At 42.8% G+C, this 15651-nt stretch overlaps 1 protein-coding gene across 3 annotated transcripts in view; it reads right to left on the reverse strand.

Annotated features, from left to right (window-relative positions):
• LOC142310932 (ATP-dependent translocase ABCB1-like) overlaps positions 1–15651 on the reverse strand; it is an 86615-nt gene that overhangs the window by 57059 nt on the left and 13905 nt on the right. For all 3 annotated transcript variants that reach the window (XM_075348778.1, XM_075348779.1, XM_075348777.1), the window contains exons 2-3: positions 11830–11901; positions 3540–3630 (exon numbers count right to left, since the gene is read on the reverse strand). In XM_075348778.1, the coding sequence (XP_075204893.1) occupies positions 3540–3630; positions 11830–11875 (137 nt within the window). In that variant the 5' untranslated portion in view covers positions 11876–11901. The remainder of the gene's footprint in view (positions 1–3539; positions 3631–11829; positions 11902–15651) is intronic.

Here is a 15651-nt window from a genome sequence, read left to right on the forward strand (position 1 = left end):
TACTCTCTTGTACTCAGTACAAATAGGGTGTGGCCCTCGCTCTTAGTGAGCTGGGCATTTCATCTACTGCTTCCCATGGCTGTGTGTCCAGTTGGGACCCAGTCACTCTCAGCCCTTAGTCACATTGAGGCCTATTTTAAACCCATGGCAAGGTTTTAATATTACAGAGTGTAGGTACTGTCCCAACTGGGTACACCTTGTCTTTGGTGGGATGGCTTTATGCTTACAGTTAGGGTATATGTCCATATTATTTATATCTTTGGCTTTGCAGTTCTCTGGATAGTAGATGAACAGTATGGACTCTTCGAGAAAATACTGTAAAGGAGCCACAGCATTTAATTAGCACAATGATCCTCAAGATATAAAGGAACCTGAGAGTCCCAGCAGTGGGATTCCCACCAATCAAGAAGTAATACATATGCCTGAGACTTGCCAGAATATACAGTGATGAGAAAGCCAATTAACAATAAAGAAATGTGTGGTTAAATAATGATCAGGAAAGAATGGCCATCATGGGGAACAAAGGGGATATCCTGTAATAGAAATATAATCATAGCTTTATAGAGGATCCAAGTGACTTAAATAAGCTGTGAATGGAGATTTTTTTCGGGAAAAAGGCTAACCTGTGATTTTTACATTTAGTGTTCTATCTGCCTTAAAGTAACCAAATCTCGAAGGTGAAACTCTAATCAGGTATGTGACTGTCAACTAAGACTATGCCAGTGCTCCTCGGATGCAAAAGATACAGGGTATGTAGAGAAGATGTCTCTGAAAGGACGGTTTTATTAAATTAATTTATTTCCCATTCTGTAACAATACATTTAAGGCTGCGTTCCCACGATCAGTGTTTGCAACATTTTGGACTCTGCGCGTTTCACTGTGTCCAAAACGCTGCATTGTACAGTACAATGAAGAAAAAACAAAAAACCAGCACCAAATGTGCACTTCAGCACTAAACATTCCAAACTGTACTTATTTTAAAAATTTTTGAGATTTTTGGCAAAAAATTGCAATTTCTTGAGCTGCTTCGCCACGTCACGGCAAATCTCATTTGAAGCAGTCCTACACTAAAATATTTTTATAAAATGTGCCATACGGCCTCACATATGAATAGTAGAACTGCTCTTAGCAGCACTCACCTGGTCTATTTCAATCCCGTACCCATGACTGAGTCATGGCTGTAGGCGGGACAGGTCCAAGCAAATGCTGCATGAAGTAAATAGCCTGTGGACAAAGCCTGATGACTTAATGTGAACAGTCACCAACCGCCAAAATCTAGACAGATGGAATACATCCCAAATTGGGGTGCAAAGCAAGGTGGAGGTCAACCACCGACCAATTCAATGAAGAAAAAACAAAAAGCCAGCACCAAATGTGCACTTCAGCACTAAACATTCCAAACTGTACTTATTTTAAAAATTTTTGAGATTTGTCCCGCCCACAGCCATGACTCAGTCATGGGTACGGGATTGAAATAGACCAGGTGAGTGCTGCTGAGAGCAGTTCTACTATTCATATGTGAGGCCGTATGGCACATTTTATAAAAATATTTTAGTGTAGGACTGCCTCTAATGAGATTTGCCGTGACGTGGCGAGGCAGCTCAAGAAATTGCAATTTTTTGCCAAAAATCTCAAAATTTTTATAATAAGTACAGTTTGGAATGTTTAGTGCTGAAGTGCACATTTGGTGCTGGCTTTTTGTTTTTTCTTCATTGTACAGTACAAGCACAACGTATGGATTTATAGAAATCCCATCCCATGGTGCTTCTTTTTTCCGCAGCGTAAGCTGACATGCGGTGCAGCTTTCTGAGCCGCATCATGTCAATCTATGCTTGCGGAGATGCGAGTGTTCTCAGAGGGGAGAACATAACGAAAATCCACTAAGCCCAGAACTCCAATCGTGGGCATGGGCAGCTATGTTCTCCTTTGGGCAAAAACACTTGCGTCTCCACAAGAGAAGACACGCTGCGTCCAGGATGCAGCGTCCCCGGATCGTGGCCATGTATCCTAACTGTCTGTTCATCTGTTATTCGTCCTGGATATTCATCAATAAAATGACAAATGGGCATTACCATTCCTTGACAAGGGGGCGTATTTCTGACAGAACAAGGTCACAATGTAACCCCCCACCACACGTCTTTCAACAAAATAGTAACAATTGTTCTTTAATTCATATATTTCTAGCATCTATAATATTTAACTGGCACAGTGCTCTAGAATTATTTACTGAAAAATTGTCACGGTCACCTCTTGGTGAGGTTAGTGACAGGCTCAGGGTCTCTTATCATCAAAGGCCTTATATATATTATACGTATGTTTTCTTTTGTCAGTTGCAGAGTTAATGTCTGTTTTCCTTGCTAGCTGCAAGCTCATTCATATAATTGAAAACAGATTTTCCATTAGACTCCTGACCCTCAAAGATTAATTGATCAGGTGATTCCTTGGATGACCATTTCTGCTCACAGCAGAGGGTGCTGGTTATTCAGTTCATTCTGGAGCCAGACCTGGAGCTATGAGGAGGTGCTCTCCTGCTGCTCCTGTCTATTGCGTTGGTGTATGTGAAGGTAGCTTGCTCCTTTCTGTGTTTCCCCTCCCTGTACAACTTTTGTGGTCCCCTATTGTTGGTATTAGGTGTGAGTGAGTTTTGTTTGTACCCGTCTGTCAGTTTTGTCTCTGGGGTTTTCCACTTCTATCCTTGCCCTTCCCACTGGGTGATGGTTGTGGAGGGGGGGGGGGGGTGTCTTACCATCATGGACAAGGACAGGAGCTAGAATGACGTTGGGGGCCAAGGCCTTCCTACAATTAAGCATACCACTGGGTTGAGGGAAAACCTAGGGTACGCTTAGTCTAAGGGTCAGCATAGGGTTCCCCTTCCAGTCACCCCCATTCCTGTCACTCCCAGTGTCAAAAACATAAAATATTCGCTAGAATAGAAATGGTGGTGGTGGGGTGGTGAAACATTTTAACATGAACATTAGTTTAAGCCACCATAGAATAGAATTAATCTTTGAAGGTCAGGAGTCTAATGGAAAATCTGTTCTGAAGTATATTCTATAACCTGACCATCACGTTGTAATAATAAAAGAGTATTAATGCAAAGGAAAGAAATGTGGCCATGATACCATGTCCATTTGCTGATGCAGACCAGCAGCAATATTGCAGGCATCAGAAACTACAGAGATGCTGGGGTAGACGGTAGACATCCCCGGGAGGCTGCAAGCAGCAGTAACTTGACGTTTCGGCACATGAAGGATGTATGACAGATTTTTCCACATCGTAAATAACTTCCACTGACACCAAGTAGCCATTTGAAGTACAGTGTAATAAAATATAGACCTTTTTGTTTTAATACCAGTATCACTAAGATTTATTGAGCGGGTCCCTGGAAATAGGGAGAATACTAGGTGGCATCACAATGCACAGCCGACCAAACATTACAATATAAATGCTCTTTTGTGAGTAGTTGTCAACATTGACTGATCCCACCTAAATCAATGCTGTGGATGTAAAAAAGAAGATACAGAAGAGCTGTGACTTACTTGTTTCTCTTCCCCTTTACGATCCCATTACGTTCAGGCTTTTCATCTTGTTGAAAGGCAGGGTTGTCATAACTGTTATCAGGGAAGCCATCTAGTCGGAGATAATGCCGCAAAATTTAACAATCAAAAGAGTAATATCTCATTTTAATATGTTATGATACCGTTAGAAAGACGTCTACACATTAACGTCTAACTAATATTGCCATTACATTATAAATGTTTTCAAGTTTTGTGGTTGATAAGAAAATGATGCATTGCCGCACTTTGCAGAACACAGATTCTATTCACATAAGGATTGCATTGCTATTCTGGCGTCAAAATGATGGAAACGTCGATGGAACCAAGACAGATCCCGTGAGAAGTCAATAAGGTCTATTAGGATCTATCATACAAAAGGTCCAACATAGCGTAATGGCTTCGGTTATAATCGGAAATCATGACTTCACAGCATCATAGCAAGAACAGATGTCCCGGCTGTGGGTCAGGAAAATAAAGTGGTTTGCTATATTCTGTATGGTTTTACATTTTTAGTGATAAACAAGGATTTTTTTAGAATGAAGCTGAATTCACAGTTTGACAAAAAGGTTTACAGATACCACACATTCCACTTTGTTGGCATGATATGGCAATGGGGCTCAGTGAAAGGAAATAGCCAATCAATAATCTTTATATCACATTTTCAGTACTTGTGTATATCCGTGACTAGGGATCAGTGAACCCAAACTGTAAGGATCGGAGTTTGTACCGAATGCGGAATTTAAAAAAAAAACAACAAAAAACACCCTCCGTCCCCCGGAAAAACTGTGTTTGAGGCCTCTTTCACATGTCCATGCAAAACACACACGTTTTACACGGTCTATGGTGTAGAAGCATATGTGTGTCCGTGTAGGTGTTCAGCGTGTGCTGTCCCTGTGCTCTGTGTGACATCCGTATAGCACACTGACACCATTAACTTCTATACTTACCTGTCCGAGGTGCTGATGTCTCCAGCGCTGCTGCTGCTTCCGATCCAAGGTGCAGTGAATATGCATGAGCATAATGAGCGGGGGTCGGAAACAAGTGACAGCAGAGGCAGAGACAGCAGGGCTGGAGACAGGTAGAAAATCATTTTATTTCAAGACATGTGTGTCTCCAGTACGTGTCACACAGATCACATCAGTGCGCAATCATGTGACAAGCCTGCTGCCGGAGAAAAACGGACATGTTGATGCATGGAGCACACGAAGCACACACCTTCCATGTGAAAACTCGTACGTGTGTGCAGACCCATTGATTTTAATGGAACTACGTAGTTACATGTCTCCGGTACGTGTGAAAATGGACCACACACATACTGGAAACACGGACATCTGATGGAGGCCTAAGGCTGTCTGTATGTGGGCGAAGAACCGAACTTCCCAATCAATGATTTCCAATAAGGTTCGGACTCAAGTCTGGGTCCCAAACTGAACTTTATCTAAAGTCCGACTGAACCCTGCGACCAAGATCTTCCACGGGTCTGCTCAACAGTGACTCCTTAGGTAAAGAAAGGATCGGATCATGGCACCAGGAAGACCATTAAGGTAATGGTGAACCCATGATTAGTTTTATGCATTCAAGGTAGAAGTTTAGTGAGTGCACATATAAATTAATAGAAAAGAACAGAAGAGGTGAAGAGTATGATAGGTTAGTAGAAAACTGTAGAAAATATTTCATGGTTATATATTAAATTCACATTTGTATTCAGGAACAAGTTATTCATAAATGACATGTGAAAAGCTGTAGTAACATCGGATTAGTAAGAAATCCGGCCTGGCACCACATTTAGAAAGTGATTGAAGCAGAACCAATTTGGCAAGTTGAAGACCAATTAGTAGGTTGCTGAAAGCCTGCAAAGATGAAAGGATGCAAGCCTGAATAATGGCCATTTAGACAAGCTAATAATCGGCAATAAGCCGACTACTGGACCAGTGGCAAACCAGCAAAGAGGTTGTTAGTCTGGTGAGATTTTTTTTTCTGCATGCAAAAAATTAGCCATCACCAGTAACACATCATCCTGTGTAGACAGGAGACGTGCTGCAGAAAGCATTATACATGCAAAGAGTATCAGGCCATGTACAAGTCGTTCAGTGGTCATTTACCGGCCAGTCTAGACAGGTTGACCATCAGCAGATATCATTTTTTATTCTTAAGTGCATCTATTTTAAGATAAAGTCCAACTGCAAATATAAATTTTGATTAAAAATGTTGTATCATTTGGCTTTTACAGGCTCTGTGTTTCTCGGGACATTTAACTTTGATGTGGTCATAAATCATCTGAAAGCGGGCCAGAAAAACACAGAAAAAGTCACAAACTCTCCTTTTAGACAATCAGGACAAAGTGACTAAAAGATTCTGAGATAACAGTAATATACCGTGCAACACAGAGGTGGTAGATGGCAAACGGTGCAAAATGTCTACTGAAACCAAACGGCTAAATTATTTTGGTATCAAAAACATGTATTTAAAGAGAAAAAAAAAAAAAATACATAAAAAGTCCCCCAAAAAAATTTATGTAAAACCTCTTTAAAAAGGTGATTTTTTTTTTGCCATCTAATCTGAGAGCAGCATAATATAAGGGCAGAGACCCTGGCTCCAATGATTTAACACTTAATGGGCTGCTTGACGTCATTATTATTAAATCAATGTTTTATCAGCAGGAGATTATCAGTAGAGGATTAGTAAACATGTTGTCAGGTAGTCCTCTATATCCATGAGCTCAGTATAAAACCGACCCCACCATTGATTGGCAACTTTCTGTGTACAGTGTGCAGAACAAAAGCATGCAGCACATTATTGACACATCACTGGAATCAGAGTCTCTTCCCCTACATGATGCTGTTATCAGATGGGGGTAGCAAAAACCTGGCCACAGATTTTCTTTAACAGCTTTTGAGAAAAAAAAAGATGAATGTTTAGAGGCTTAATTTTTGATGCAGGGTGTGTGTTTCTAAACTCGGATAAATATAAATGTGCACATAATTTAATGGCTAAATAGCAAATGATACCATGACAGTGAGCTTGTAGTATGATGAGGATATTGACTGAGTGGAAGAAAGGCAATTCCAGCGGCTCAATAGGAAAGGGCTCTTTACAGTTAGAGCAGTCAGATTGTGGAAAGCCCTACTGCAAGAGGTAGTAATATAGGCAAATACCAACAACTATTAAAAAAGGTCTGGATGATTTCCTAATGGTAGAGGAAGGTTGAACTTGATGGACCTAGTTCTGTTTTCAACCTATATAACCTATATAACATGGATATTTAGGCTATGTGCCCACGCTGCGGATTTTGCCGCGGATTTGCCGCGGATTTACCGAAAATCTGCAGCAGCGGCACTCCCAAGCCATTTCAATAGCATTTTGGAAATGCTGTGTCCATGCTGCGGATTTTTCCGCGGCGGATTTGCCGCGGATTTTGATCCGGAAAAATCTGCAGCATGTCAATTATTGTTGCGGATTTTGGTGCGGATTTTGGGTATAGAATGGGGAAAAAAAAAATCCGCATCAAAATCCGCGGCAATTTCGCGGTAATCCGCGGTAAATCCGCGGCAAATCCACGGCAAATCCGCGGCAAAAATAAGGTGCGGATTTGCCGCGAAAGTCGAGGATTTTCATGCAGAAAAATCCGCAGGTACATTCTACCGTGGACACATAACCTAAAGCCCGCTACACACGCTTCAATATATCTCACAATCTGTCGTTGGGGTCAAGTTGTAAGTGACGCACATCCGGCATCGTTTGTGAGGTATCTGCGTGTGACATCTACTTGCGATCAGGATTGAACGCAAAACCGTTGATCGCAAACACATCGTATCATTCTCTAGAATTGAGCGTTTTGTTGCACGAACCTAGTCAATTGTAACGTGTGACATCCCTCATACGATTTTGGTGTCTGATGCTATGTGCGCAGGTGTGCGCTCTGCACCGCAGCTTAAAAAAGGTCCGCTTCAGAGCGCAGCTGAAAAGCTGCGTTCTGAAGCGCTTCACAATGTCTGTCAGTCACTAATCTCTGTCAGTCGGTCACTATCTCTGTCCCTCACTCTCTGTCCATGTCAGTATATCCCCCTCTCTCATATACTCACCGATCCCCGGCGCTGCACGGCGTTCACACTGCTCCGGCGGCTTTTACTGTTTTGAAAAAGCCGGCCGCCCATTAAACAATCTCGTATTCCCTGCTTTCCCCGCCCACCGGCGCCTATGATTGGTTACAGTGAGACACGCCCCCACGCTGAGTGACAGGTGTCACACTGCACCCAATCACAGCAGCCGGTGGGCGTGTCTATACTGTGTAGTGAAATAAATAATTAAATAATTAAAAAAAAACGGCGTGCGGTTCCCCCCAATTTTAAAACCAGCCAGATAAAGCCATACGGCTGAAGGCTGGTATTCTCAGGATGGGGAGCTCCACGTTATGGGGAGCCCCCCACCCTAACAATATCAGTCAACAGCCGCCCAGAATTGCCGCATACATTATATGCGACAGTTCTGGGACTGTACCCGGCTCTTCCCGATTTGCCCTGGTGCGTTGGCAAATCGGGGTAATAAGGAGTTATTGGCAGCCCATAGCTGCCAATAAGTCCTAGATTAATCATGTCAGGCGTCTATGAGACACCCTCCATGATTAATCTGTAAATTACAGTAAATAAACACACACACCCGAAAAAAATCCTTTATTAGAAATAAAAACACAAACATATACCCTGGTTCACCACTTTAATCAGCCCCAAAAAGCCCTCCTTGTCCGGCGTAATCCAGGATGCTCCAGCGTCGCTTCCAGCGCTGCTGCATGGAGGTCACCGGAGCTGCAGCAGACACAGCCGCTCCGGTCACCTCCACGCAGGTAATGAAGACAGCCGCGCGATCAGCTGCTGTCACTGAGGTTACCCGCTGTCACTGGATACAGCGGTGGCCGCGGGTAACCTCAGTGACAGCAGCTGATCGCGCGGCTGTCTTCATTACCTGCGTGGAGGTGACCGGAGCGGCTGTGTCTGCTGCAGCTCCGGTGACCTCCATGCAGCAGCGCTGGAAGCGACGCTGGAGCATCCTGGATTACGCCGGACAAGGAGGGCTTTTTGGGGCTGATTAAAGTGGTGAACCAGGGTATATGTTTGTGTTTTTATTTCTAATAAAGGATTTTTTCGGGTGTGTGTGTTTATTTACTGTAATTTACAGATTAATCATGGAGGGTGTCTCCTAGACGCCTGACATGATTAATCTAGGACTTATTGGCAGCTATGGGCTGCCAATAACTCCTTATTACCCCGATTTGCCAACGCACCAGGGCAAATCGGGAAGAGCCGGGTACAGTCCCAGAACTGTCGCATATAATGTATGCGGCAATTCTGGGCGGCTGTTGACTGATATTGTTAGGGTGGGGGGCTCCCCATAACGTGGAGCTCCCCATCCTGAGAATACCAGCCTTCAGCCGTATGGCTTTATCTGGCTGGTTTTAAAATTGGGGGGGAACCGCACGCCGTTTTTTTTAATTATTTAATTATTTATTTCACTACACAGTATAGACACGCCCACCGGCTGCTGTGATTGGGTGCAGTGTGACACCTGTCACTCAGCGTGGGGGCGTGTCTCACTGTAACCAATCATAGGCGCCGGTGGGCGGGGAAAGCAGGGAATACGAAATTGTTTAATGGGCGGCCGGCTTTTTCAAAACAGTAAAAGCCGCCGGAGCAGTGTGAATGCCGTGCAGCGCCGGGGATTGGTGAGTATGAGAGAGGGCTGCTAACTTCAGTAATTTAGGAGATTAGCGGTCACCGGTGAGTCCTTCACTGGTGACCGCTAATCAGGACGCGACACAGACAGAGCCGCAGCATGAGGGTACGCTCACACGAGCGTATAACTCGCATGAGTATCGGACCGCATCACTCGGTGCGGCCGCACACTCTCCGGACAGGAGCATGTCAGCCGCATAGAAATACATGCAGCTGAGCTGCTCCTGTCAGCAGAGAAGCTAGCCGCGCCGGGTGATGCGGTCCGATACTCATGCGAGTTATACGCTCGTTTGAGCGTACCCTGACAATGAAGTCGGGTGAAGTTCACCCGAGTTCATTCTGACAGTGCGGCTCTTTCTGTGTCTGCTGTCATCTGCCATTCAGCTCTGCTACATGGCTGTCTGTGTCTGCTGTCAGCGGCCATGTAGCAGAGCTGAATGGCAGATGACATAGTAAAAACACATCCCTACACATTACACACGCTTGGCAAGTCAATAAATAAAAAAAAAAAAAAAAAAAAAAAAAGTGCCCAATGCATACGTCACAGATCACATGATCTAAAGGATCGCACATAACATTGATCAATTTAACATAGACTACTAACGCTCGTGTGACAGCAAATGAATGACCAACGTGAAATCTCATAGATCCCGTATGCAACCTGGGCGTGTCACATCGCAAATGCGATTGTACAACTAATTGCAACGTGTAAAGTGGGCTTTATAGTGTAAAGTAGAAAAGCTCATTCATCCGTCAGATCAATATTAGTCTCCTAATCACATGAAATCCTTGTTAGTGGTCTTCATAGTATTCCCGAAGTGGAAATGTCTAAGGCCCAGTGCCTGTGTAGTTTTGACACGTATTTTCAGAAATCTGCAGCAAAATCTGCATGTCCATTGTGAAGCCAGCAAACTCTACGAGAATTCAGACGTGCTGTGCCCACGTTGCTTATTTTTCCCTTGTGTATTTGGTGCAGAAAAAAAAAAAAAAAAAAGAAAGAAATCTGCACCAAATACGCAAAGAAAAAATACTCATCGTGGGCACAACATGTCTGAATTCTCATAGACTTTGCTGGCTTCACAAATCGACATGCAGATTTTGCTGCAAATTTCTGAAAATATGAGTCAAAATCTGCGTCAAAATATGCAGCGTGGGCACAGAGCCTAAAGGCTGCTTTACACACAGCGACATCGCTAGCGATTTCGCTCGTGAAAGCACCCGCCCTTGTCGTTTGTGCGTCATGGGCAAATCGCTGCCCATGGCGCACAATATCGCTTGGAAGCGTCACACGTACAGTACTTACTTTCCTAGCGACGTCGCTGTGGCCAGCGAACAACCTATTTTTTAAGGGGGAGGTTCATTCCCCGTCACACAACGGCCCGCCAATAGAAATGGAGGGACGAAGACCAGTCACATTAATGACATGCCCACCTCGTTGCCGGAGGATGCAGGAAGGCTGTTCGTCGTTCCCGGGGTGTCACACGTAGCAATGTGTGCTTCCTCAGGAACGATGAACAACCTGCGTCCAGAACAAGGAACGATATTTGGGAAATGAACGACGTGTCAACGATTAGGTATTTCTGATCGTTAACACTCGCTCATAGGTGTCACACGCAACGACGTCGCTAACGACGCCGGATGTGCATCACAAATTCCGTGACCCCGACGACATATCGTTAGCAATATCGTTGCGTGTAAAGCCCCCTTAAAGCCTCATGCCCTGTAACCTGAGGTCTACAAATTTTGTTATCCAAGTGATGCAAAACTCTTTGATTCCACTGTACCTCTACCACTAAGGACCTCGATTCTTGACTTCCTATTAAGATATTTCTTATATATTCCCAAGTTTTACTCCTTCCTATCATTGGTGTGTGAATGTTATCTGATCAGGCAGAAGAATAATTATGTTTTGGAACTGTAAGCAGGACATGATCTTCCTGCTGGATTGGTTTTCTAAAAGTATTAGGCTATGTGTGCACATAGAAATTTTCTGCATCAAATCTGCACCTTCTGGCAGAAAAACACAAATTTTTGTTGTGTTTTTCTTATTGAAGTCTATGGGTAGAAGGATTCAAAAACGCAGGCAAACACAACAATTGACATGCTGGAGACTATTTTCTGCACTAAATCTGCAAGGAAAAAAAAAATAAGCAACGTGCGCAGAACAATTCAGAATTCTCATTGACTATATAGCGGGTATAAGGATGGACATGCAGCTTTGTATCAAAATCTGCATCAAAAACACATTGTGTGCACACAGCCCAGCCCAGTGATAGGTAGCTTAATCTGTTATTTTGACTATACAATACCTCTAATTATTGACATGTGAGATCTCCTCTTTCCTCAATTATAGGTAAATGGCATGGCCCCAAATATTCTTTATAAAAACAAGTCAACATAACATATTACACGCTAGGCGATAGATCATGGATCACCTCTAAGGTGGCTAACAAAAATGTCTTTAAAATCGTCAAACTCTTTCATACAGTTTAAAAAGAGAAGAAAAAAAGAAAATTTCAGGTTGTCATTTTTTTTTTTTAACTTACCAATGATGTACTTGTCTTTTTTGGGTAAATCCATCTCTTCTCTCATTTTGACTCAATGTAAAGTTTTTAGACCTGAGGGACACACAAGATAGAATACTTCTAAATAAAGGTAGAACAAAAGAAGTCTAGATGAAGTTATTCTGTACATGTGAAGAAGCTGTAACTCAGGTCACGTTGCCATGAGCAAAACAGATACAGTCACCGTCCCAGCCCATCCTTAATATGCATTATTTATTCTTACGTAGCACAGACACCGTCCCATCTGCTAATTAGGAACATGATGACGGTGACATTGTCCTTAAATAACATCAGATCTTGACATGAATATTCATAGCACTTGGGTGACATAGCCTATGGCTGGGCATGGCAGTAAATTTGGGGTTGGCGGATATGATTGTAGCTTGTGGGCAGGGCCCGCACTCCTCTTGATATCTGATGAATGGTTACTCTATAATGTAAGATGTTGTTCGTATATGTCCCATCTCGATAGTAAAGTGTTGCATAATATGTTGGCGCTATAGAAATAAAGAATATTACAATGTGAATGACCATCCGACAGATCATGGTGGGGGAAAAAAGAAGGATTGGGCATGTTGAGCTTCATTAATAATTATTAATTTTAATCCATATATTAAAAAGGATGTTAATCTTTTCCTTCCTTATTTTAATAATCTGCTACCAAAAATGTCTGCACTTATTATGTAAATTAGGTTACATGCATTTTTCATTGTGTTTTTGACGCTGCGGATTTTGTGTCTGTTTGGTGTGTCATACATTAAATAAAGCTGTTTTGTTTTTGACACTTCCTGGTACTTGGCTTTGACAAAACTTTATTGACATTCTTAGGTGAGGATTACATGTATTTTTTTTTTATGCGTTTGCGCCGTCAAAACACACTAAACATGCATGCGTGGTTTTTTTTTTTACCTGTATCTAATGCATGTCTATGGGGAAAATCTGTACAGAAAACTCAGCTCACCCACAAGAGAAAATTGACATGCTGCGGATTGGAAACATGCACCGCAGATCAGTTTACACAGCGTAAGAAAGAAGCCCAGTGGGAGTGAGATTTCTGATACAGCGAAAACAAGCAGCATTAAAAACTCATTGTAGGACGGCACGGTTGCTCAGTGGTTACCACTGACATCTTGCAGCGCTGGGGTCCTGGGTTCAAATCCCACCAAGGACAACATCTGCAAGGAGTTTGTATGTTCTCCCCATGTTTGTGGGGGTTTCCTCCGGGTTCTCCAGTTTTCTCCCACCCCAAAGACATACAGATAGGGAATTTAGATTGTGAGCCTCAATGGGGACAGTGTTCCTGATGTATGTAAAGCGCTATGGAATTAATAGTGCTATATGTGAATAAATATTATTATTGTGGGAACGTAGCCTTACTGTCCTCTACCTAATCGTATATGTGCACACTCTGTAGAACCGAGTGTGCATGTGCGCGGAAGCAGGGGACGGGAACAGATAGCGTGTTATATAGCTGTATGATGTGTATGGCTAGATAATTTTATGTATATAGTTAAACATCTCATATAGTCACTAAAGTATGCGTTATTAGGAACCCATAATAAGTTGTATGGAGCCATGTTGTAGCCCCATAGAAAGGTCTTCTGTGTCCCTCTAGTGTAAATCGCCATCGGACATCACAGCGGTGTACTGTACATAATGTACTGTTGGAGCCATAGTGACCATGTCGTATCTAGTTGTTGGACTATCAAAAAGAGCCGGATAGTCTTAGCCCTTTAAATTTATTCTTGCATATTTATTTTGTTCCTGTATTACTGCATAATTAGTTACGGGTCATAAAGGCGGCCATACTGATTGGCAGCTAACCGTTTAAGAAACTCCCCCAAAAATAAACAGTATATACAGCACAATGTAAAAATCTGGACATAATCAGACTTTCTCCACACACTTCACTTGCAGGGTTTGTGATTACAGCTACATCTGAGAAGCAGAGCATGATGAAATTCATTAAAAAGATAGATGAAAATGAAATTAGCTGTAGTGTCAATTAAGTAGAGGAACTAGGGTTAATACAGGCAAGACAAACAATCAGCGCCACATATAAGAGAACCTGCACAGAATTGGTTCGGGTCACAGCATCGTAACATTTTCAGAAATTTTCCACTACGCTAATTAAACAAATTATATGTGAACTGAATGGCTAAGTATTTGCATAGATTTTCATAGGGATCTTAAGCAATAAATGCCAAAAACAATAAACTAGCTAAGGCCATAGCACTCGCCTTTAATTTTTCTGCTTCAGGGGAATTGTGTAATGTTGTGAGTAGTATATTGCTGTTGGCATAACATCAGGGTTTAGCTAATGACCCTAAAGATCAGGAGTGACCTTCTTGTTAAAGTCAGATGACTTAAAACAAAAAAAAGCAGGGTCGAGTAAGGTCAATGAAACGCCTAATAAACCAAATTGCTGGCTGGCATTGCAAACTTCTCATGACCACCCTGCGGAGCTGCCGCCCCACCTACACCCCACCTATTGTCTCCTCCCCAAAATCCTATAGAGTGTAAGCCCGCAAGCCAGTTCCCTCTTCCCTCTGTACTAGTCTGTCTACTGTAACTTGTGTATGTATTCTGTATGTAACCCCTTCTCATGTACAGCACCATGGAATCAATGGTGCTCTATAAATAAATAATAATAATAATGTATCCATCTACCCATGTACATTACAGAATTAAAATTCCAATAAAAAAATAAATAATAAAGGATCACCCAATATATTGATACTTCAGAATGATCAATTATTAGATAGCGATGACATGGATTTCTGCTTTGTTTGAGCACTGAGCCAATAATTTATAGCAATAACCTTTCCCATAGGCCCCCAATACACCAGAGTCTGGATAAAAAGGTGTTCTTTTGCCCTCCACTTGGTGAATATGCATCTTATTCATATCATTTAACGGTTTAGTAAAATGTATTAGATAGTGCTTTTATATAATTTTTCACAATGGTTTCTGATGGTGGATGGTTGCCTAGCATCCATCTAGGATGTGGCCACCAAAGTCAGGCATCCATGTTTTAAGGACAGAGTACAGACCACAATGTACAGACTGGCTAAAGGCCCAGTCACACACAATGACTTACCAGCGATCCCGAAAACGATGCAACCTGATAGGGATCGCTGGTAAGTCGCTGGTGAGATGTCACACAGTCAGACCTTACCAACGATGCAGGAACGATACAGATCGCAGTAGCGACCTGTATAACGATCTCAGCAGTCACTGTGACCCTGTCACACAGTGTCAAACACAGCGATGTGTCCTGCCCAGCAGGACATCGCCTTTGAAGAAAATGGCCTGGACCATTCTGCAACGACTAGCGATCTCACAGCAGGGGCCTGGCCACTGGTCGATGTCTCACATAACGAGATCACTAACGGGATCGCTACTGCATCACAGAAACCGCGACTCAGCAGCGATCTTGCTAGCGATCTCGTTATGTGTGACGGTACCTTAAGAGTCTCCAGACCCCAACTTGACAGTGTCAAGTTTGGGTCGTGAACCCATGGTCAGTCTGTATATTGCAATTTGAAATAAATGGTGTCACGGTTGACAGACAACCCCATGGTGTCCGGCTCCAGAGTCACTGCGTTTGGCTACACAAATCGCTCTTTGATATTTCATTCTTTCTCTGGTGTGAATTGAGTTCCATGTATCTTCTCTGTCAGGGTGAAATCTTTCCCCTTTAGGACCTTGTTGGAACCTTGGCAATTCAGCTGCTAATCCTTATCCCCCCTCCTTGTGTCCATATATACCTGCATTTCCCCTTGGTTTGTTGCCAGTGATAGA

The sequence above is a fragment of the Anomaloglossus baeobatrachus genome, chromosome 5, assembly GCF_048569485.1.
Source record: "Anomaloglossus baeobatrachus isolate aAnoBae1 chromosome 5, aAnoBae1.hap1, whole genome shotgun sequence".
Taxonomy (NCBI): Eukaryota; Metazoa; Chordata; class Amphibia; order Anura; family Aromobatidae; genus Anomaloglossus; species Anomaloglossus baeobatrachus.